This window comes from Ambystoma mexicanum, chromosome 7q (assembly GCF_040938575.1).
Source record: "Ambystoma mexicanum isolate Mex_15411 chromosome 7q, UKY_AmexF1_1, whole genome shotgun sequence".
NCBI lineage: Eukaryota > Metazoa > Chordata > Amphibia > Caudata > Ambystomatidae > Ambystoma > Ambystoma mexicanum.
The window spans coordinates 1,034,950,195-1,034,971,700 of NC_090941.1; the positions used below are offsets into that span (position 1 = coordinate 1,034,950,195).

Consider the following 21,506-nt stretch of genomic DNA (forward strand, 5'->3'; position numbering starts at 1 on the left):
GCTCCGGTTACAGAGCAGGATTCGGTTATACAGCAGGTTCTCAGGCTGCTGGAAATCGTCTCAGCCGGTTTTGCTTCATCTTCCTCCTTGGATTTGGTTTCAGTGGTCGACTACCTCTTCAGCTTCCAGGATCAGACCTTTGTCCAGGAGCGCAGGCAATCAACAGGCGTGCAACATTCAAACCTGAGAGGGTGGCAGACGAAGGGCTGCAGAGTGTGACTCCTCTAGTTTCCTGCCTTCTCATACCCTCTGGAGCATGGGCGGGCGTTAACAAGGTCTCCTGCCTAAGACTAAACCCACACCAAGGAATTTCCCACCCTGAAGAGTAGGGAAAGAACCACGAAAGAACAAGAAACTGCAAAATGGCGAAAAAAGGAGACGGGGCATTTTGGGAAAACTGGTACCCATGGGGGCCTTCACCGCAGCTGTGGAAACAGCCTGTGAGAAAGGTGCACCTTATTAGTAAAAATGTTCACTGCCACCAGCCATTTAGGTTACATTTGTCACTAACAGAATTATTACAGCTTCATAGAGCAAGGAGATGCACTGTATCTCACCAGCACTCCTCATAGGGTGGGGTGTGCTGGTCTCACTAAACAATATATGTAGAGGTAAAAAACATCCTTTCTACAAAGGGAAGCGACAAAGGCAACCCAGTAACGCTGCACAAAGTGCTATGTACTGCAACAATAAAATGTAGATGCCAAGAAGTTGTAAAAAAGGGTAAAATCAGAAATGCACTATGGAGAGTAATAAAAATGGGTGTCCAGTCATAATATCGAAAAAAAAAATGTCGAATTATTTTTTTTTTCGATATTTTTGTTTGGGCTCTAGTTTATATTTAAAAAAAAGGTAAAAACAAAAAAAAAAAAAAACGGGGGTTGGGGGGGGAACCCCCCCATTTCGAAAAAAAAACGTCATAAAAAATAAATTCGACATTTTTTTCGACATTTTTTTTTCGACTTTTTGACTTTCGAAATTTTTGATTTCGAAATTATGTCTATAAACCATAAAAATGACACCCATAAGAAGAGTAATATAAAGGGTGAGTGGGGAAAGAAGATTCTCACGCACAAATAATCCATAAGTCCAGCAAAAAGTTCTGAGGGTCTTACAAGTGAGTGGGATTCAGCACTAAAATGAAAATATTACCCAACACGTGGCTACTGCTTTCACAAAGATCTTCCTGAGGAAGGGAAGATGGGGCAGTAGTTGCTGAGGGAGTCGTAATCCAGCGTTAGTTTTGTGAGAAGCGGGAGGATTTGTCCGCTCTTGAGGTTCGAGGATGGTGCCTTGACTGGTGTGACATGACCCCCTGATTTCGATTTTAGTGACTGCCTTTTAGGTCTGAAAGACTTTCTCCCCCAAAACCCATCACTGATTCCACCTGGATAACCTCCGGTTACTCAGGCACACGTTAGCGGACCTCCAAAGAGTAGTGCCCAGTTTTTTCTTTAAACTTTCTACATGCTGAGAAAGTTTTCTATGAAGATGTGGTGGGCATCAGTTGCATATCATGCTAGAGGAACCTTTTGTTGCACAGGATACAAAAATGCTGCTCTCTCCATGGAAGAAATCTGTCACTCACGGCCCAAATACAATAATTGTCTCAATCATTCTCTGGTTGACACTACATGACCCGGCCACCCTCCGAAGAGTCAGGTTTAAGATGTTTCTAATTTCACTCGTAGCTTACAAATTCTTCAACAAATGTGACACAAGCGTAGGGAAATTATAAATTACTCACCGTACTAATGCTCTTAGTCCATAGTCCCCTTTCCTCCATACTGTATGGGTGTCCCTTCCAAGGGACGGGAGACAACCTTTTGCACCAGAAAATACCTTCCCCATTAGATTTAGAGACGTGTGGGGGTGGGGCCCAGGGAGCATGCGCTCCACTGACTCTGCCCTCCGGCGCCACACTTCAGTCCATGGACGAGTCGACAATAGTTTTAACATTGCCTAACGACAGCAGTATTAGGGGGGAGGTTGGTGGGACGTATGGAGGAAAGGGGACTATGACCTAAGAGTAAATAAGTCACTACGGTGAGTAATTTATAATTACTCTTACGTCCCGTCCCCCTTTCATCCATACTGTATGGGCAATTACAACTGATTGTAGCCCCAGGGTGGAGAGGAGACCCTCCTTAGGCAAATAGGTTCCTGAGAACCGCCTGTCCGAAAGCCACATACGATCTAGAGCCGGCATCCAAATAGTAAGGCTTGCAGAAAGCTGAGGGAAAGGCCCAAGTGGCCGTCCTGCTTATGACTTGCCAAGGGACATTGCAAAGGAATGCAATGGCCGTTGCCTTGGCCCCGACTGCGTGGGCATGCATATTGGCCGGAAGCGGCTTGTGCTGGCCCTCATATGCTTCCCTTATGACAGAGACCATCCAGCGGGCTATGGAAGCCTTAGAGGATCGATAGTCGAAAATGACAAACACGGCATCTGACTTGAAGAAGCCCTTGGTCCTGTCCAAGTAGAATTTTAGGGCACGCCCGACATCCAGGCAGTGCAGCACTCTGCTTCGTCCTTGGGGTCGGGAAAGAACATTGGAAGGACTATTTCCTCGTTCAAGTGAAACGCAGATGGAATCTTGGGTAGAAATGCGGGGTGCGTCCGCATGACTATCTTGTCCTTGTGAAAGGTGGTATGAAGTTCAGAGGGAACCAGCGTCTGAATCTCGCTGACTCTGCGAACCGAGGTAAAACCGACTAGTAAGGCCGTCTTGATGGTGACCAGCCTGATTTTCACAGACGCCATGGGCTCGAATGGTTTGTGCGCCGTGGCGCCCAAGACTATGTTAAGGTCCCACACGGGGTGCAGTCTCTTGTCGGGTGGGTATAGCCCAGCAAGACCGGTCAGATGTTTGATGATAGGGTTGGAGGAGGAAAAAGTGCCCTACTCCGAGTTCCTGTACACCCCAATGGCTGCCAGAAGTACGGCAGTATGTACGAATGAGCGAGGTGAGCAGAGAAGGAGAGCACGTCGTCCAACTTGCAGGCCAAGGGGTCAATTCCCTTGGAGTCTGCCCAGTGGCAGAACCTGGTCCATTTGCTCTTGTACTGGGCCCTGGCGGTTTTGTTGCTGGCAACCTGTATGATCTCCATATTGGCCTGCAAGAGACTAAGGTGCCGAAGTGTTACCTGTTGAGGTACCACGCTGTGAAGGCTAGTTTTCCTGGCACGGGGTGGACGATTCTGCCCCCCCCCTGCTCTGCCGGAAGATGTGTTGAGCCCATCGGGAGATGTATCGGGGGCACCTCCAATAGGCTGAGGAGCTCCGAAAACCATGGTCTGGCTGGCCACCATGGAGCAATCTGAATAAGTCGGCGCAACTCCCATTTCGCAAATTACCCTGTGCATCAGGGGAGTGGGCCTAAAGGCGCAGGCCTTAATGCCGGTCCACTGGAGGTGAAATGCATTGTCCAGCGAGCCGCAGCCCTGACCCTGCCAAGATGCGAACTGTGGGCACTTCTTGTTGTGCAGGTGGCAAAGATCTACTTGGGTGTGACCCCACCTGTTGAAGAGCTCCTGAATAATGAGGCCGTTTAGCAACTTGTTGTCTGCTCCCAGCCTGCTCAGCCTGTCGCCCCCAAGTTGGATTCCGCGGGAGGTGGACTGCCGAGAGGAAAATTTCGTTTTCCAAGGCCCATTCCCACATGCTGATCACCAGTCTGCACAGAGGAGGGGATCTGGTGCCTCCCTGCTTGTTGACATAGTACATGCTGGTCGAGTTGTCTGTCTGTATGAGGACAGCCATGCCCTTGAAAAGTGGTAGGAATGCTTTGAGCGCTAGACCAATGGCGTACAGCTCCAACCAATTGATGTGGTATTCCTGCTCCTGTCAAGTCCAGGTGCCGTGGACCGAGAGATCGACCACGGTGGCTCTTAAGCCCTCGAGCGTGGAGCTTGTGGTGATGGTGGCCAGCGGAGAGGGCGGCCAAAAGGGCTTGCCCGTACATAAGTTGCTGTCCATGGACCACCTAGTTAGGTCTGGGAGGAGAGATGGAGGAACGTTAATCGTCTCGGATTGCGAGCCCCGCTCCTGTTTCCATGAGGCCGCGAAGTGCAGCTGAATCCTTCTCATCCTTAGTCTCATGTGGCACGGCTAACAGAACCACCGCTAGTAGACCCAGGAGATGTTTGTACCACCATGTCAAGGTCACCTCTCTGCTGAGGAAGTGGGCAGTGGCCCTCTTGATGGCCGAGATCTTGTCTTCCGAAGGGACGACCCTCTCGGAGCTCGTGTACCAAATGAGTCCCAGGAATATCAGTCTGTGTAGGGTGCAGCTGTGATTTGAGGTTGAGCAAGAAGCCCAGGTCGTGCAGTGTGTTCATAAGTGCCTGGGAAGAGTGGTGAAACGCCTCCAAAGATGTAGCCTCGACGAGCCAGTCGTCGAGGTATGGGCAGATGTAGAGGCCATGCTCTGAGGAGGGCCGCCTACAGCGTCCACGAGTCTGGTAAAGACCCTGGGGCCGAGTTGAGGCCAAATGGAAGGACTTTGTATTGGAAATGGTAGCCCATGATCCTGAACCGTAGGAAAGGACGATGGGGCTGCCAAATCGGGACGTGTAGGTACGCATCATTCAGATCCAGGGAGCACATCCAGTCTCCCTTGTCCAATGTCTCTGCTATCAAAGCTGGCGTAACCACCTTGAATTTTTGCAGGGCTAAGGAGAGGTTGAGGGTGGAAAGGTCCAGCACAACTCTCAGGCCCGCCTGGTGGTTCTTCTGAATGGCGAAAATCCTGGAGTAAAAGCCAAAGCCTCGCTGCGAGGCTGTAACTTCCTCCACTGCCTGGCTCTCTGAGCGACCGGATCTCCGCCAAAAGGGTTGCTGTCCCAAATTGTGGAGGGGAGTAGATGGTGGGATAGGAAGGCAGTACCCTATGGATCCTATGGAGAGGATCCAGGGGTCCACAAAATTCTGGCGCCAGACTTGTGCATGGAGAGCAAGCCTGCCCCCCAACCCACTGGAGACACATGGACCCGAAGGGCGCGTCATGCCTTCTTTCCCTCGGAGGGGGACTGGAAAAAGCCCTTAATCTCCCTTCCCCCCCTTTTTGTGGTTTGTGCCGGTTCTGAGACAGCGAGCGGTCCGGCTGCCTAGATCTGCATTCCTGGAAGCCGCAGAACCCTCCATAGGTAGGCCCCTTCTCAGAGCGCTGCTGAGAATGGTGTACAAATTGGGTGTGGTCTTAGTAAGAATGGATAAAGACTTTGCCGTTTGTGAGCTGTTTTTTGTCCAGCTCTTCGTCCATAGAGGAGTGGAAGAGGGTCCCCTCCCGCCCTCTAACGGAAGATCTAGAATGCGCTCCTGGACATCCGTGTTGAACTTCGTTGCCCGGAGCAAGGCTGTTCTCCCCATGTCCAGGGCAATGCAGATGGCACGGCCTGAGGTATCGATATGAGCCACTGAGCATTCCATGAGATCATGCGCCACAAGCTTGGCTTCCGCTAGCTCCGCCATAAAGCGTGACTGGCATTGGGTGGGGAGTTCCAGGATGAAGTCCGTAATTTCCCGCCATAACCGTTGGTTGGCGGTAGCCAGCATGCCATCTGCGTTGGCCTGACGCAGGTGCAAGGAGGCGTTGGAGTAGATCTTCTTGCCGTACGCCTCCAAGATCTTCTCCTTACCTAGCAGCGCCGCAAAGGAGGCGGCCTAGGACGACTGAGGCTTGGAGTATAGTGATGCCGCAGCAATCACTGAGGAGTGTGGCTGAGGATGGGTCGAGAGCAAGACTGTATCCCCCGCTGCCTGTACTTGGCGTCCAGGCATCGGTTGACCAGCTGGACCGAGTGGGGTTTGTGCCAACCCTTCTTGGCCAGGGAGACTACATCGGTTTGCAGTTGAATCTCAGTGTTGGCAGAGGGGCGTCAAGTGAGGACGTCAGCCAGAACCCCCTCTGCCGGCTGCTCGTCCTCGGGTTGGGGCGAGGCCCAGGTACTCCGCCAGGCCAGCAAGACCTTCATGGAAGGCCCTGGCTGAGGATGGTGTGTCCGGATCCTCCTCCTCGTCTGTATCCTGCGGATCTGGAGGTTCTTGTGGAGAAGGGGTAGATGGTGCTGGAGGCTGGGGTACAGGGACTGCAGCCGGAGGCTGAAGAGGCGGCAGAGGTTGTGGAGTTGGCTGTGGAGCCGGAGGCGGCAGCTGCACCAGGGGCTGGGGGCTCAATGGAGTCTCTAGCATGGCAGGAAGGACTTTCCAGATTGTGTGTTTGACGAGAACCCCCATCTGCAGAGACCGCATGAGGCGAGAAACTTCTCGAAGAGCACCTCATCACTGGCCAGAGGTGGTAGGGGGTACCGATGGTGAAGCAGGGGGCTACTGCATACCCTGTCCATATGGGCGCAATGGAAAACTGCCCTATGCAAATGAAAGGTAGACTGTAGGCCACGTACCTTGTTGAGGCCAGTCCCACCTCGACACTCGTTCTTTGCCGAATTCGTGGAATGGCGTCGGACGGGTTCCCCTAGGGAACACTGCAAAAGATTTAGGACTACAGTTCTTAGCAGTAAACCCACTTGGTAGCAGTCTGTACCCCCCCCCCCCCAGATATACCTGGTAGCTGTGGCTGAGCAGTCAGACTTCCCCTCAAGAAGAGTTAAGCAGTATGCAAAGTATACACAATAGGCACTCAGATACAACAATACAAGCAAACACTGACCAGAGCTTTGGTATCAAAGTATATAATTATTTATTTAAAAAACACACTGTTTGAAACACTCGAGCACTCTTATTGTAAAATATTCTAAACAGTTACTATTGTAATATATACACCCCTTTTTCCTGATCAGATAAGTCACTGTAAAACACCACTTATTTTCATACAGGAGGTGAGCGCTTAACTAGATGGCACTCCAATAAGTTTGTGAGAAAGGGAGGGAAAAAGACAGACTATGGAAAGGTACACCACTCTAAGATTCAGGAACACTGTTAGCAAGGCAGAAGAGCAAAAGTCACTGGTGAGCCAAAGTCCAAAGGCTGGGCCCACTCTTAAGAGAGCAGAGCACAAACGCGCCCAAGATCACACAGTTGCACTATGCTTAGAAAGTCTTGCAGAGGGTTCAAAAAGAGTTGAGAGGCTTAGGAAAGTTTAGCCAGGGTGTCCCAGGCTAATCCAGGTTCGAAAGCCGGGGGCTAAATCTACCCCGTACAGTCGGTAGCAAGGGAAGCCAGCGGGACACTGTACCTTAATTGGGAAGGATCCTCCAGCGGTGGCAGTTGTTCCTGGTAGTGGGTGCAAGTTGTGTCGTTGTCCAGGGGAAGAGAAGATCTCAACTTGGAGGAAAGATTAAGGTTGTTGCACTACCACGGAAGAAACCAGCCGCAGAGTTTTCCGGTTAAAGGTGGTACCTTTGTTCGCGGTCGTGGTAAAACGTGGTATCCCGGTTGCCGGGGTGCTTGGCACAGGCAAGGCGGCCACGAGGTACGTCGGGAAGGCGAAAAGACGGTGAAACTGGTTATCCCCACCAGTCAAAGGAAGAAGACTCTCCGGCGGGAGATCTCCTCTGTCGTTGGGAAAAGTGGTGAGACGGTCCAGCAGGGCTCCACCGGTGGTGATGTCGTGGCAGGTCGGCTCAGGTTCTCCCTCGTCGGATTCTTAGGTCCTGTGGCGACTTCTGAAGTTCCAGTCCCCAAAGCCCTGCTTTTATGCAGGGAACCCCCATTCACTCAGCCTAGCTGTCACTCAAACATGCTAAGTGGTGAGCCAGCCGGCTCACCACTTGGGCCAATCAGGACGGAGTGCAACTTGAGTTGCCTAGGCAGCTCAGTCCAGGGTGCCTAAATCCCCCTCCTAAGTACCCCAGACAGAGGGGCACCACTTGGGAGGGCTTCTGTGGAGAAGCCCGCCAAAAAGTGGAACAAAGGGCTCGACTTGGGTTGGAGTCACAGAAGAGAACACAAACGCCATTTTAGAATCAAGTTTTAGCAAAAAAATACCAACCGGAGAATAATTAAATAAACCGGCGGTATGTTCGAGGCTACCGTAAATTAAATAAAGATGGTAGCCTAAAACAATGGGAAATCCCATAGGAAAATATTTGTGGTTGAATATAAAAATTAGTATCCACTGCCACCAGCCAAAACTCGATCAGGGGGGGACAGAGACGTGCCCCCTTGACTAACAGGCCCCGGGGCAATTGAATTGCCCCAGCCAGTACGTCCACAATATGATGGTTTGTACTGGTTCTGTTCCGAATTTAAGACTAGTAAAGTCAATGGTGACTTTACATGCCCTGGGAGACAGTCAGTCCCAGGGTATGGAGTCTATACTGGGGGTCACTATGACACCCTGTGTTACTGCACTGAGGGTGCTGTGTAACACATGAAGCCCTATGGAGTAAAAGACCCCATAGCCCATTAAACACATCTAGATTCAAAGAAACACACTCAAATCATGCCCAAGAGTGAGGGTAAAAGAGTCTCACTCTTGGCAGGAGAAAAAAAATAAACCCCAAAAATCCAGCAAAGCTGCTGGGGGACTCACTAGGTTAGGAAATTCAGCCTAAACAGAGCATTCTCCCTAACAGCCCCTTTCTGGCGCAGCACCCATTCTGTCGAGCTGCCTGCTACATGCCTGCGACGTGTTGCTCTGCCCGCTGTGCCCGGCCTCGTCCAAGACACTCACGTGTGGCTCACAAGGCCTACCCTGCTCCTCGGGCCTCGGCCCGGTAGGTGTGCCACCCTCGACCTGGGGGTCAGTAGAACTGCGTTTAGGCGCTCCCTCGGACGTACGACCGAAATAGGGCGTAGCCCCTCGGACGTGTTGCCAGTAACAGGGCATAGCCCCTCGGCCATTCAGCCGGTAACCGGGTATAGACCCAGTACAAGAACCTTCGGGTCCCTCGACACTGCGCCAGGGAGGGTCCGGCGACCCCTCGACCTGAAGGCCGGTAGCTGTAGCAGCCTCGGGGCACGTGCCGGTAGAAGGACCTGGCCAGACCCTCCCACGCGGGAGAGTCCCTGGTAAGGAGTCTCCCTTGCGGGGTGCGCTAAAAAATATTGGCACGGCCTTGGCCGGGTTCGATGCTTCTCAAAGTTTTTAAGATCCTCTGGAAGCAACCTCTGGGAAGCACTCCCTCCACCTGGCTAGTTTGTTCTTCAGCGCCTTCGAGAACAGCGAGTCACATGCCGAACATGATTGCCAACCGTGGTCTGAGCCAAGGCAACGTAGGGGGTCTGAAGTTGGGAAGAGCCCGTTGCAAGATGGACACCTGCTGAACCCTGTAGAAGTCGACATGCGCCAGGGAGGAGAGTGACTCCTGAGGACCGAGTACCTGAATGATAGATCAGACAAAGAGAAAGTATCCGCGCATGGAATTACATGGCCAAAGCCAAAACCATGAGCACTGGTAAAGTCGGCAGTTTGTCGATGCGGAAAGGGGACCGAGGTGTGGCGCCCGAGGGTGGAGTCTGGGCAGCGCATGCACCCTGGGCCGCGCCTCTAAATTTAAAGGAGAAGGTTTTTTTCTGTTGAAAAAGGTTCCGTCTCCTGTCCCTTGGAAGGCACACCCATACAGTATGGAGGAAAGGGGACGGAATGTAAGAGTAATACTGTTAACTTGCCATATATTTGACTGCAAAGAGGAGCTGCAATTGGTATTCCCTTTGTGAACTTGACATTTCAAATGAAAATTACTGTCAAATTCAGAATAAACCTGCAGCCCAAAAGTGTGGGAGTAAATTTCAGAGTGCAAACATTAATGTAACAATAATTAATGTGTGCATTCAAATCAAACCAATACATATTTTGCAAAGTAACTAATTACAACAGGCATTGTCGATGTTAACTATTTGTGTTACTCAAAATTAAATCAAGTGCACAGTGTGGTAGGTAGCGTGCAACTGAGTGAGGATATTTATGTTTGCGTGCATATACCAAAGTTCAAAGTGTTTAAATGTGTTCATAATATCTTAGATTTTTTTACCAAAGAGTCCTCCAGTGGTAGTACCAAACGATGGAGCACTTGTGGTGGTGGTTCCAAATCCAACGGGTTTGTTAAATAGGCCCTGAAAAACAACATAAATCGTATTTACAAAAGGTGGGCATACTTCTTCCTACACCCAACTGTTGTATGGATTGTCCAATATGCCAAACTTCAACCAATTAATGAAACCTCTTCAATACAAACCAGGAAAAACATTCAAACTATACTCTGCAGACCTATGAATCATATTGGAGGGAGCAGGACACAAAGTATGTTCTAAAAATAACTTCGCACCAGCCAGACATGTTATTTCCCCATAATTAACAACATGAATTCAGGCTCAGATGTCATGATTAAACAAGTCACTGATTGATATAGTATGCTTCATCTAGATTCCAGTCAACCAGGTGTTGGCAGGTTCAGAAATCACGCTGCACTGAATTGTGCCCTTTTTGCCAGGACACAGATCCATGGCACCTATACAGAACCACACAAGACCTTTGATCGCCATTCCACCCCTTTCCCAGTTACTGATGAACTGTAAAATTGCCACATCAAAATAGATCAAAGAAGCAATGCCACTATTCGGAACCAAATAACTTGCTTCATAAAAAAATATACATTTTAATGGGCAATTGTTTATTATTGATCATGCGTAGGGCGTAATCATCAATGGCATAGCACTGAAATAATGACGACAAATACAAATTAATGTTGCTTATCTTAGTGAGTACTCAGTCCATAGTCACCTTTCCTCCATCTTTGTGGGCTTCCGCCCCACGCCCCCAACATGGGGACAGTACCAGATGCTTTGGAAGCGAAAAACGGAGTATCCCCTTTAAATTTAGTACAGCGCAGGGGCACGGCATCAAGTGTGGGAACGCCCCTTGGAGCCCCCGCCATCCGGTGCCTTACCTCAGTCCCCTTTGAACACCTCAGTCGCTTAGATACTGGCATACTCTTAGTACATATTAGCCAATAGCATACTAGCGGGGGAAGACGGGTGGGACGTATGGAGTAAAGTGGACTATGAATACACTAGTCATTACTGTGAGTAACTTAATTACTCTTCTCCCCTTTCCTCCATCCTTTTGGGCTATTCCACCGAACAATAACAGGGTGAAGCTGCGATAACCTGCCTCGTATCTATGATGAAGCAAAAAGGTTCTTCAGAACTGCCTGACCAAATTATGCATCACGCCTGGAACTGGTATCCAGGGAGTAGTGCTTACAGAAGGCCAGAGTGGCCCAAGTAGCCGCCTTGTTGATGACATCCCAAGAAGCATGTCTTTAAAACACGATGGCCGTGGCCTTGGCTCTGACCCCATAGGCATGAATCCCCTCAGGAACAGGTTTGCCCACGGCTGTGTACCCCTCCGAGATGGCCTGAACCATCCAATGGGCGATGGAAGCCTGAGAGCCAGCGCAGGAGCCCCCGAAAGGTAATAACAATGCCTGACTTCCTGAAGGATTTAGTCAGAGAGAAAACTTGAGACCCTCTTGAGGTCCACGGAATGCAGCGCCCACGCCGCCTCAGACTGCAGGTTCGGGAACACCGGCAGGCAGATCTCTTGATTCAGATGAAAAGGAGAGACCACCTTGGACAAGAAGTTTGAGTGAGTGTGCAAGATGGCCTTATCGTTGTGAAATGTGGTGAAGGGTTCACTAACACTGCGCCTAGAAGTAAGAGCCACCAGCAAAACTATTTTGTGTCACCAAGCAGATGTCCATAGAGGGCATAGGATCGAAAGGCTTGCGCTGCAAAGCTGCAAGAACCACATTGAGGTCCCAGACCGGGTGCGGCCTATGCACTGGCAGAAAAAGTATTGACAACCCCTTAAGGTGGGCCTTAACCACCAGGTTTGCCACAGAAAACATGCTCAGGGGAATTCTTATAAGCCCCAATGGCCGCCAAATTAGTGTGGCAGGGATCCACCTGAACTCCAGAATGAGCCAGGTGTGTTGAAAGTCAGTATGTCATCCAGGACAGATGACGGGGTCCAGACCCTTCTCATGAACCTAGTTCATTTTCTCTTATACTGGGACAGAGTAGAGGGCCTCCTGGCCTGCTGAATGTCGTCACAATGGTCATCTGTAAATTGAGCATACTGAAGACTCAGTTGGTCAGGAACCAGGACGCCAATACCATCTTTGCCGGGTCTGGATGTCCCACCGCCCCGTCCTGCTGCCTTAGGAATCCACTGCTGGAGATCGGAAAGGTGGACAGGACCCTGGAAGCACAACTGCAGCAGATCCGAAAACCAGGGTCTCGAAGGCCAGTGGGGAGCAATCAGGATAAGGCTGCAACCCACCGAATCATGGAACGTGGAGGGTCAGTTAGAGCAGAGGTGGGTGGGAGCGCACCACCTATGGCCGTGCCAACAGATCTGGAATGCATCTCCCAGAGACCCCCCCCGACCCCTGTCCAGCCCATGAAGCAAACTGGGGGACTTCAGATGGGGATATGAACAAATCCCGATCTGCGAACCCCAAACGCTGAACAAGGGCGACAAGGAGTCGTCGTGCAACTCCCCCTCGTGGGTGTTGAACCCCAGGCGCTTCAGCTGGTCCACTTCTGCACTGCTGTCCCCCAGCAAGTGAACTGCTGAAATCCATACTCCCCTCGTCTGGGCCCATTCCCAGATCGATGCTGCCGCCATGCAGAGGAAGGGGGTTGGGTAGTGGTGCAACCCTGCTTGATCAGGTAAAACTTTGTAGTAGAATGGTCTGTCCTGACCAGAACCGACTTTTCCCCGATGAACAAAAATGCCTTGTGGGCAAGGCGTACTGCCCAGAGCTCGAGCAGATTGATGTGCAGGAGGGCTTCTGTCCTGTACCATACTCTGATTTGCATAGCCCTCCAGAGTAACCCCATCGGCCCGAAAGAGGAGTCAGTCATCACCCCCAGGGTAGGCTCCAGTCCGGTGACGGAGGCTCCCACTGAAACATTGACATCCAGCAGCCTCCAGCGAAGATCAGTCAGTAGAAGAGGACGTATTCGGATCCTGTCCACCACACGCCAACCCCAGATCCCAATTGGCCACCAGGTGGAGATGGAGGCTTCTCACCTAGAGGCAAGCGTACTGTACAGTGCGCACATAGGAGGCCATAAGGCCCAGAATGTGCTGGAACCACTATGTTGAGGTGGTCGTGTAGGCGAGAAAGTGCCCCACCGCTCTACGGAGGCACAGGTGCCTCACGGGCATAGGAAACACCCACTGAATGGTAGTGTACCAAAGCACCCCTAGAAAGTCCAGTTCCTGAGACGGACACACCTGTGACTGCCTCTGGTTGAGAGAGAGTCCCAGCTGATGAAGATCACCAATCTCTGGCATGAGTGTACAACCCCCTTAGGGTGACCCCGCCTCACCAGCCAGTCATCCAAATAAGGGTACAGCTGATGGCCCCTCAAAGCAGAGAAGACCCGTCACTGCATTCATCAACTTCGTGAAGACACGAGGAGCAGAGTTCAGGCCGATAGGCAGCACCTTATACTAAAAGTGGTACGACAATCATGAATCGCAGAATCGTCCGATGCGGTTGATAGATGGGAACATGCAGGTACTCATCCTTGAGGGCCAGGGGACACATCCCGTCCCCTGCACACAGGAGACCTGGCTATGTGCACAGGAGTGATCATATTGAAGAGTTCCAGTGGTAAAGACATTTAGAAATGACAGGTCCATGACAAACTTCAGGTAAGCCTGGTTGTTCTTGGGTACTGCACAAATTGTGGAATAGTACACGCAACCCGTCTAGATTAGGAACCGATTCCATCGTCTGCATCTCAAAGAGCGAAAGGACCTCCCGTAAAAGAGCCCGGCACCTGATCTGAGGAAGAGAAGATGGTAGCGGCAAAGGAAAAGGAAGACTAAAGCCCGTGGAGACTATGTATAAGATCCACTGGCTGCTGAAAAGACACTGCCAGTTATCCTGGAACAGAGCCAAACAGCCCCCCACAGGCGAGCTGTGCCCCCCCTACCTTGGCGCCACTGCTTCATGGGGGCAGAGGAGGGGAGGAGGAGGGGGGGGGAGCGTAAAAACCCACGCAACATCCTCTGCTGCTTGGCGCTGGGTGACCTGTCAGGCATCTGTGTACTGCAGTGCCGGATGCCGGAGAAGGGGTGGGGCTTCAACTTGGTCCTGCCCTGGGACAGAGGGAAGGATTTCAGACCTTGTTTTGTCAGAATGGCCAAGGTCTTCACGGTTTGAGTGAAGATTTTTCTTGGTCAACTCGTCATCGGTTTACGAATGAAAAAGGTCCACGACCCCAAGGCAGAGCTGTCTGTCGAGGTGGGAAACCAGAGACTCCATGAAGTCCTGCGCAATGGCCCGGGCATCTGCCAGCCCCTTCTTGAAGGACACTTTCTTGTCCGAAGTAAGTCCGGCAGAACTTCCCGGAACTCCCGCCACAGCTTCTGGTTAGCCACAACCAAGAGGGCATCTGCGTTGGCTTGCCGCTGATGCAGTCCTGAGATGGAACATCAACGCTTTCCCAAAGACTCCAGGAGAGGCAACTGGAGGTGGCTCCCATGGAGGAAGACGATAAAGCAGATTGTTTAGAATAGAAGGATGCTGCAGCCACCACTGAGGAATGCAACTGCAGGTGGGAAGCAAGGAGTATTGGCTCCCCGTCCATCAGCCTAAGCCTGCTGTCCAACTTATTGTTCATCTGGGCGTTGGCCCTGGGCTTCTCCCAGACCTTTCATGCCACCTGCAAGACATCCTTCTGAAGACCGATGCCAGACCGGATCGTGGTGCGCTTCCCCAAGATCTCTGCTAGCACTCCCGACAGGCTTCTTCGGGCAGAGGGGAGAGGAGTGGGGAGGTGCAGGGGAGGAGGGGGGGAGCCTGCACCATACAATCCGCTGCCATGTCTGGAGGGAAGGGATCATCTTGCAATGTCCATTCGATGGGCGAAAGCACTGGCAGGCCTCGAGCTGGATCCAACATGGCTGCCATTTTGAAGCCTTGCACACGCCCTGTGCGGGAGGGAGCAGAGGCCCTTAGCTAAGAGAGACTTCACACGAGAGGATACAGCTTGGATCTTGCACCCGAAGCAGGGGCGTCTACCTCAGATCCCTCTGGTAGGCGCTGAGCCCTCAGCCGGACATCTGGTAGTTGTAATGCCCTGACTCAACCTCAGAGCGAGCTCCATTAGGCTGGACGCCCTCGGAACCTCTGCCGGTAGCCACGTTGGACCATGCAGAGGACAGACTCTTGGGGGTGGCACTCTATCCCTTACCCCGCTGGTGTAGAAGAGGACGTACTTGATAGCCCTTCCGAGAACAGCCTAGTAGGACCCCTGAACCTCTCAGCTTGGGAGCCAGTAGCCTTAGAGGCCTCTGGCCTGCCAGAACCTGAATTTGAGGAACCCTGATCCGTGGGAACCCCGGGGAAGGAGGTGCCGCGCTGAACAGATGGCCTACCTTGTCTTAACTAGAAGTACTGGAGACGAAGTCCTTAAGGTGGGGAGGAGAAGTTGTGCAAGATCTCCCTCCACGGCAACAACCGATGCTTCAATGCCCTGTAACAGAGTGCTGCAAGCCGAAAATGCGTCACAGCAGTGGTCGAGCCCCAAACACTCAAGACAGTGCATGGGGGTCAGAGGACAGGAACAAGCAGTCGCATGAGGCACATCTCGTGAATCCTCCTGCGGCCAACATGCGCCGGGGGAGGCGAGGCACCGAAGGGCAGATTGAGAAAAAAAAACAGGGAGCAAGTGGAAAGCTAAAAAAGTCTCTGCGCTGGCTGCCAAGTCCAACATCGTCTGTGCAGAAAAATGGACCAAGGTGAGGCACCGGAGGGCATGGTGTTGCCATGGCCAAGCCCCTCCGCGCTATGTAAATTTAAAGGAGAGGTTCAATTTTCACTGCCCATGGTTCTGGTACTGTCCCCATGTTGGGAACACCCACAATGATTGAGGAAAAGGGACAGCACGTATGAGTAACTTAAGTTCACCCTGGAACAAACATAGCAAGTGCGCAGAAAAACAGGTGCGATTGTTAGTAGATATGTTTCGTACATCTACAAGAGTCAACCCAATTCCAGCATTGCAAATTTAAGAACACATTCGAGATTGCTTTGATCAAGCATTACCAGCTTTGGTTCCTGTAAGGACAACTGACTTTCTTTGCACCCAATTATTCACAAAACAGTGTTTACAGTAATGCTTTGTTGTGGCGATATGCAGTGCGAGTGAATGTGACAGAAGTTGTATCAGTATGAATGTCATTGTGTTGTGTGTGGGTTTGAGTGCCCATTTGTAGAATGCAGTGACAGTGAAGGTGTGTGGGTCAGTGACAGGCGAGTGAATCGGTGTGACTGCGATTGAATGTTCTAGGTGATCGTCCGTGTGGTGGGTTCCGGCCGTGTGGCGAATGCAGAGAGAGATGGTGTAGGGGCGAGTGACTGGTGGGTGAATGTGTAGTAATGTGACTGACTATTCTGAGTTGGTGCCTGTATTGAGAACGCAGTGGTGAATAGGCATGTGTTTGTGTGAATATTCTGAGTGGGTGCCCATGTGGGCAATGCCGTGTGGGTGAAGGTGTATAGGTGTGTGATTGGCGAGTGACTGATGGGTGAATGGGTATGAATGTTATTGTGTGTGAATGTTTGGGTGGGAGCGTGTGTGCAAAATGCAGTGTGAATGCTCTGGCTACGCGTGTGAGTACATGCTGAAAAGGTTGCTACCTCCCAACTTCAAAAATTCTTGAAAGAAAATATTCTTGACATGTTTCCATCAGGCATTAGACCAAATCACGATACACAGACAGCTCTTCTTGCTGTCGGGGATGACATCCTAAGATCATCAGATCTTTGTCAGCAGCATTTGACTTGGACATACTTATATCTAGACTGACCGGAACAGCCCAAATATTGGATGACTTTCTAAAATTGTTCTATCAGATGGGACCCAACAGGTAAGAAAATGGGAGCCCATTCCTCCAGCTCTCTTCATGTTCTTTTCGGTTTTCCACAGGGCTCCCTCCTTTCAACTATATTATTTAACATTTACATTCAACCATTAAGAGTACCCTTTCATAATGTGGCTTATGCTACCACCCCTACGCCGATGATGCACAGATTTATGTCAGGATCAATGATCCATCAGCTTCATTCAAACAGATATGACTTTGTTCAAGGCATTAAAAATGGAATGCTGTGAAACAGGCTGCAACTTAATCTCACCAAAACGGAAGTATTTTATTCAGCCTTAAACATCTTCTGCCAGATTCATAACCTTCATTCTTGTACTGCCTTATTTGATCTGCCTATAGTTTTCGCAACTGAAGAAAACATCTTGGCTGCATTTGGCAGACCAACCTGATCAGACTTCTGCAACCTATTCTCTTTCTCACTCATTTCTGAGAAGGATCGGTCAGTAGTTGTTGGAGCGTTGATGAACTCCAAACTTTACTACTGGAACGCCATTCTCGCTAAAATTCCGACCAGTCAAATCTATTGTCTGCAGGTTGCCCAAAATGCAGCAGTTTTTATTTTTTATTTGCCTAAATCTGCTACTGTGGCCTCTTACCGCAGAGCATTCCACTGGCTACCAGTACAACAGAGGATCCTTTTCAAGTCTTGTTCTTACGTGACTCCCTGGCCTGGCTCCTACCTACCTTGGTTCCAAGATCAGTCCTTACCATTCAACAAAACCTCTCCAATCAGCCCAAAACCTGATAATACCCACATCTCATTCTGTACACCGTTTGTCTGCGTCTGGTCCTCGTGCTTAGAATTCACTACCCTTCGATCTTTGGAAGCTTGACTCCCTCCCTTTATCCCGGAAAAAGGGATAGGGAGCTACCTCTGGAAATGAGGACATTTTCCTGCAAGAAACTTGGCTACTCAGGGCCCCAGTTTACAACAGATAAAGTGCAAGAAAGGGAGGCCCTCAGCAGGTTTGTGGACCATGGTAAAACGTGGGAGGGGATTTTTGTGTGGTGGATCTGATATGCCCGAAACCGTTCATTCAGGCCACTTGTCTAAAAGTTAGGGGGCCCTTCCTAGCCCGATTGTCATGAATTCCGATTGTCAACATCTATTGGAAACCTGCAGGGATTGCAACAAATGTATTTATGCAGGTGATCACAGATGTTCTTGATGAATGCGAACGAGTACATGTTCCCAGCAGGGTATTTGAATTGACCTTATTCAACCAACAAGGGGAGAGGATTGGAGAAGAGGGGTCGAAAGGAAATAGACAGCAGAGCGCTTTAGCGTGGTTGGACTTAATGAGAGAGAGCGGTTAATGTTAAATGGGCAATGGCCAACCTGGTCAAATGGGTTACACGTCTATTGAAGACTATGTATTTGTACTACCGTCTCCAAGTAAAAACAGCATTGAGCGATATGCCAAAAAAATATACATGTAGCATACATGCTCTCCTAATACGTCATGGAAAAGGTAAGATGGGAAGAAATATGGCAACATGACATTGAAGCAACTAAGGGGTGTAATCTGTTAAGGCTCAGGCCATGTGACGTTAGAGCTCTCAGCAAAAACTGATATGAAAACTGGGGGAATCTGATCGACTGTGCCATTGCTTCTTGTATTCAAAATTAACAGGGAGAAAAACCACACCCATAAGTTTGACGGAAAAAAATAATAAATCGCTAAGGGAAACCAAATTACTACATAGCGAGTTTAAAGCATTGGAGGTGGAAAGCAAAAATGTTGAGATTGGCTGGCATCACATAGGGCAACATTGTTGCAACAAGATGCAGAAGCCATGCTAATGATGATGAAGGGATGTAAGATCCATATGGCAATTGTTGAATAACCATAACAAGGAGGTAAGGCTCCACCCTGACTAACATGGCGACAGAAAATCTGTGGAAATCCCATTACGAGAAATTGGTGCTAAGAGAGGAGGGGCTCACTACAGTCCCCCCTCCCCCTATCAGGTATGGGAAGAGGATGTTTTATACCATTTGACATGACAGACTTGGTGAGGCTAATTAAGAAGTCGAGTACATCGAGAGCCTCTGTTCCTGATGGCATTACGAATATGATGCTCAAAGCTGCCCCCGATAATTGGGCGGCCTTCATGTCTGTTCTTTTCAAACAAATTATGAAGATGGAGAGGGTCCCGGAATCATGGCATTCTGACGTTATTGTACCAACCCACAAGGGATGGGATAGGGCTGATCCTACAAACCTCCGCCCTATCATTCTCCTTGATGTATTGGGAAAGACCTTGAGGGGTCTTGAGCTATTTGTAGAAATGGATTGCAAATACCAAAAGATATGACCCCCAGACAGACGGGGCTTTTAAGGGAGGTAGGAACAGATTTAAATTTGTTTCTGCTAAATGTACTCCAAGGCAGAGCAAAAAGAAATAGATGCACATCTACCTGGCCTTTACAGATCTTAAGCAGGCTTTTGATAGTGTGGATAGACCATTGCTTTGGACCAAAATGGAATAAAGGAACTGCCCAAAGCACTTGATGGCAGCTATTAGATCACTCTATACAGCGACTAATGTGAAAATCAGGCTTAGTGTGCAGGGACTGACACGTCCTGACAAGAGCAATTCATACAGATGGCTGAAACAAGGCTGCCCGTTGGCCCCCACGCTCTGATCCATTTATGACTAACCATAACACTAGACGCAGCCAATGCCTTCCTCCCTCCTAAGTAAGGATACCACAAGATTTATTTCCAGATCTTATCCTTTTTGATCAAACCCCAATAGGGCTACAATGGAGCTTAGCGACGCTGCAAGATTTTAGAACTAAAAAATTAAGTTACTCACCGTAGTGACCAACGTACTCTTAGTCCATAGTCCCCTTTCCTCCATACTGCATGGGCGTTCCTTCCAAGGTGACAGGAGACAACCTTTTTCACCAGAAAAAACCTTCTTCCCCTTTATATTTCTGAGCCGTGTGGCCCTGTGAGCATGCGCTCGCCCGATTCCGCCCTCCGCCGCCACTCCTCAGTCCCTATTGACGTGTCGACAATATTTAATATTGCCTAACTACCGCCAGTATTAGGGGAGAGGATGGTGGGACATATGGAGGAAAGGGGACTATGGACTACAGTGAGTAACTATTAATTGCTCTTACGTCCTGTCCCCTTTTCGCCATACTCTATGGGCGTTTACAATTGAATGTAGCCCTAGGGTGGAGAGGAGACCCTCCTTAAGAAAACAAGTTCCGTAGAACCGAAGGCCGCGTCTGACCAAGAGAGGTCATCCATACAATAGTGCTTACAGAAAGCCGAAGGGGTGGCCCGGGTGGCCCAGGTGGCCGCCCTGATGACCTGCCATGGGACATGCCGTTGGAATGCAACAGCCTTGGATCTGGCGGCTTGGGTGTGCATGTTCACTGGCAATGGTCTGTGCTGCCTCATAGGCCTCCATGATGGCCGCAACCATCCACCTTGCTATGGAGGCCTTGGAAGCCTGATAACCGGGCCTTGACCCACCAAATGCGACAAACGGGGCATCCGACTTGTGGAAGTCCTTGGTCCTGTCCAGTATTTCAGAGCACGTCTGACATCCAGACAGTGCAAGACCCTCTCAGGCTCATCCTTGGGGTCGGCGAAGAAAGTGGGTAAGATTATCTCGTTAAGATGGAAAGAGGAAGTTACCTTGGGCAGTAACAGGCTGCGTTCTTAGGCCCACCTTGTCCTTGTGAAAGGTAGTGTAGATTTCTGATGCCACCAGAGTCTGGATCTCACTGACACTGCGAGCCGAGGTGAGGCCCACCAGCAAAGCTGTCTTAATGGTGACCAGCCTGATGTCTGCGGACGCCATTGGCTCGAACGGTTTGTGCGCCAAGGCGCCCAACACCAAATTGAGGTCCGACACAGGGTGTGGTTTCTTTATAGGTGGGTAGAGTCTGGAGGCCTGCCAAATGTCGCATGACCACCAGGTTGGAGGAAGAGAATATTCCCTCTTCCGATTTCCGGTAGGCCCCTATGGCTGCCAAATAGGTGCGGCATGTGTCCAGCTGTAGGCCAGAGTGCGCACGGAGCATCGAAAATGAAAGCAAGTCATCCAAAGTGCACTTAAGTGTGAAGGGGGGGGGGGGGGGAGGGTGGGGGGGATCGATCTCCTTAGAATGGTCCCAATGGCAGAATCTAGACCATTTGCTCTTGTATTGGGTGCTAGTAGCCCTGCTTCTGGCACCCTGAATAATCTCTAGGTTAGCTTGGGAAACGCTCAGGTGCTTCAGCGTGATGTGCTCAGGAACCACACTGCGAGGGTTCGCTTGTGCGGAGTGGGGTGGACTACTCTTCCCTTCTGCTGTGCCAGGAGATGAGCTGGGCCCAGCGGTAGGTGAATGGGTGAACTGTCCGAGAGGCTGAGTAGCTCGGAGAACCATGGTCTTGCAGGCCACCAGGGAGCTATCAATAATGCTGAGGTGGCAAGACTCAATGATCGTGCAGATCACCGTGTGGACCAGGCGTGGGCGGGAAGGCGTATGCCGTCATGCCGTTCCACTTCATCTGGAATGTGTCGCCCATGGAGCCGGGCACATGACTGTGCCACGAGGAAAAATGCTGACATTTCTTGTTGTCCCAGAAGGCAAACAGATCCACTTAGGAGTGCCTCCAT

At 50.4% G+C, this 21,506-nt stretch overlaps 1 protein-coding gene across 2 annotated transcripts in view; it reads right to left on the reverse strand.

The window, feature by feature from the left end:
- NUP98 (nucleoporin 98 and 96 precursor) overlaps nucleotides 1-21,506 on the reverse strand; it is a 2,071,147-nt gene that overhangs the window by 1,552,161 nt on the left and 497,480 nt on the right. For both annotated transcript variants that reach the window (XM_069640340.1, XM_069640339.1), the window contains exon 10: nucleotides 9,937-10,018. In XM_069640340.1, the coding sequence (XP_069496441.1) occupies nucleotides 9,937-10,018 (82 nt within the window). The remainder of the gene's footprint in view (nucleotides 1-9,936; nucleotides 10,019-21,506) is intronic.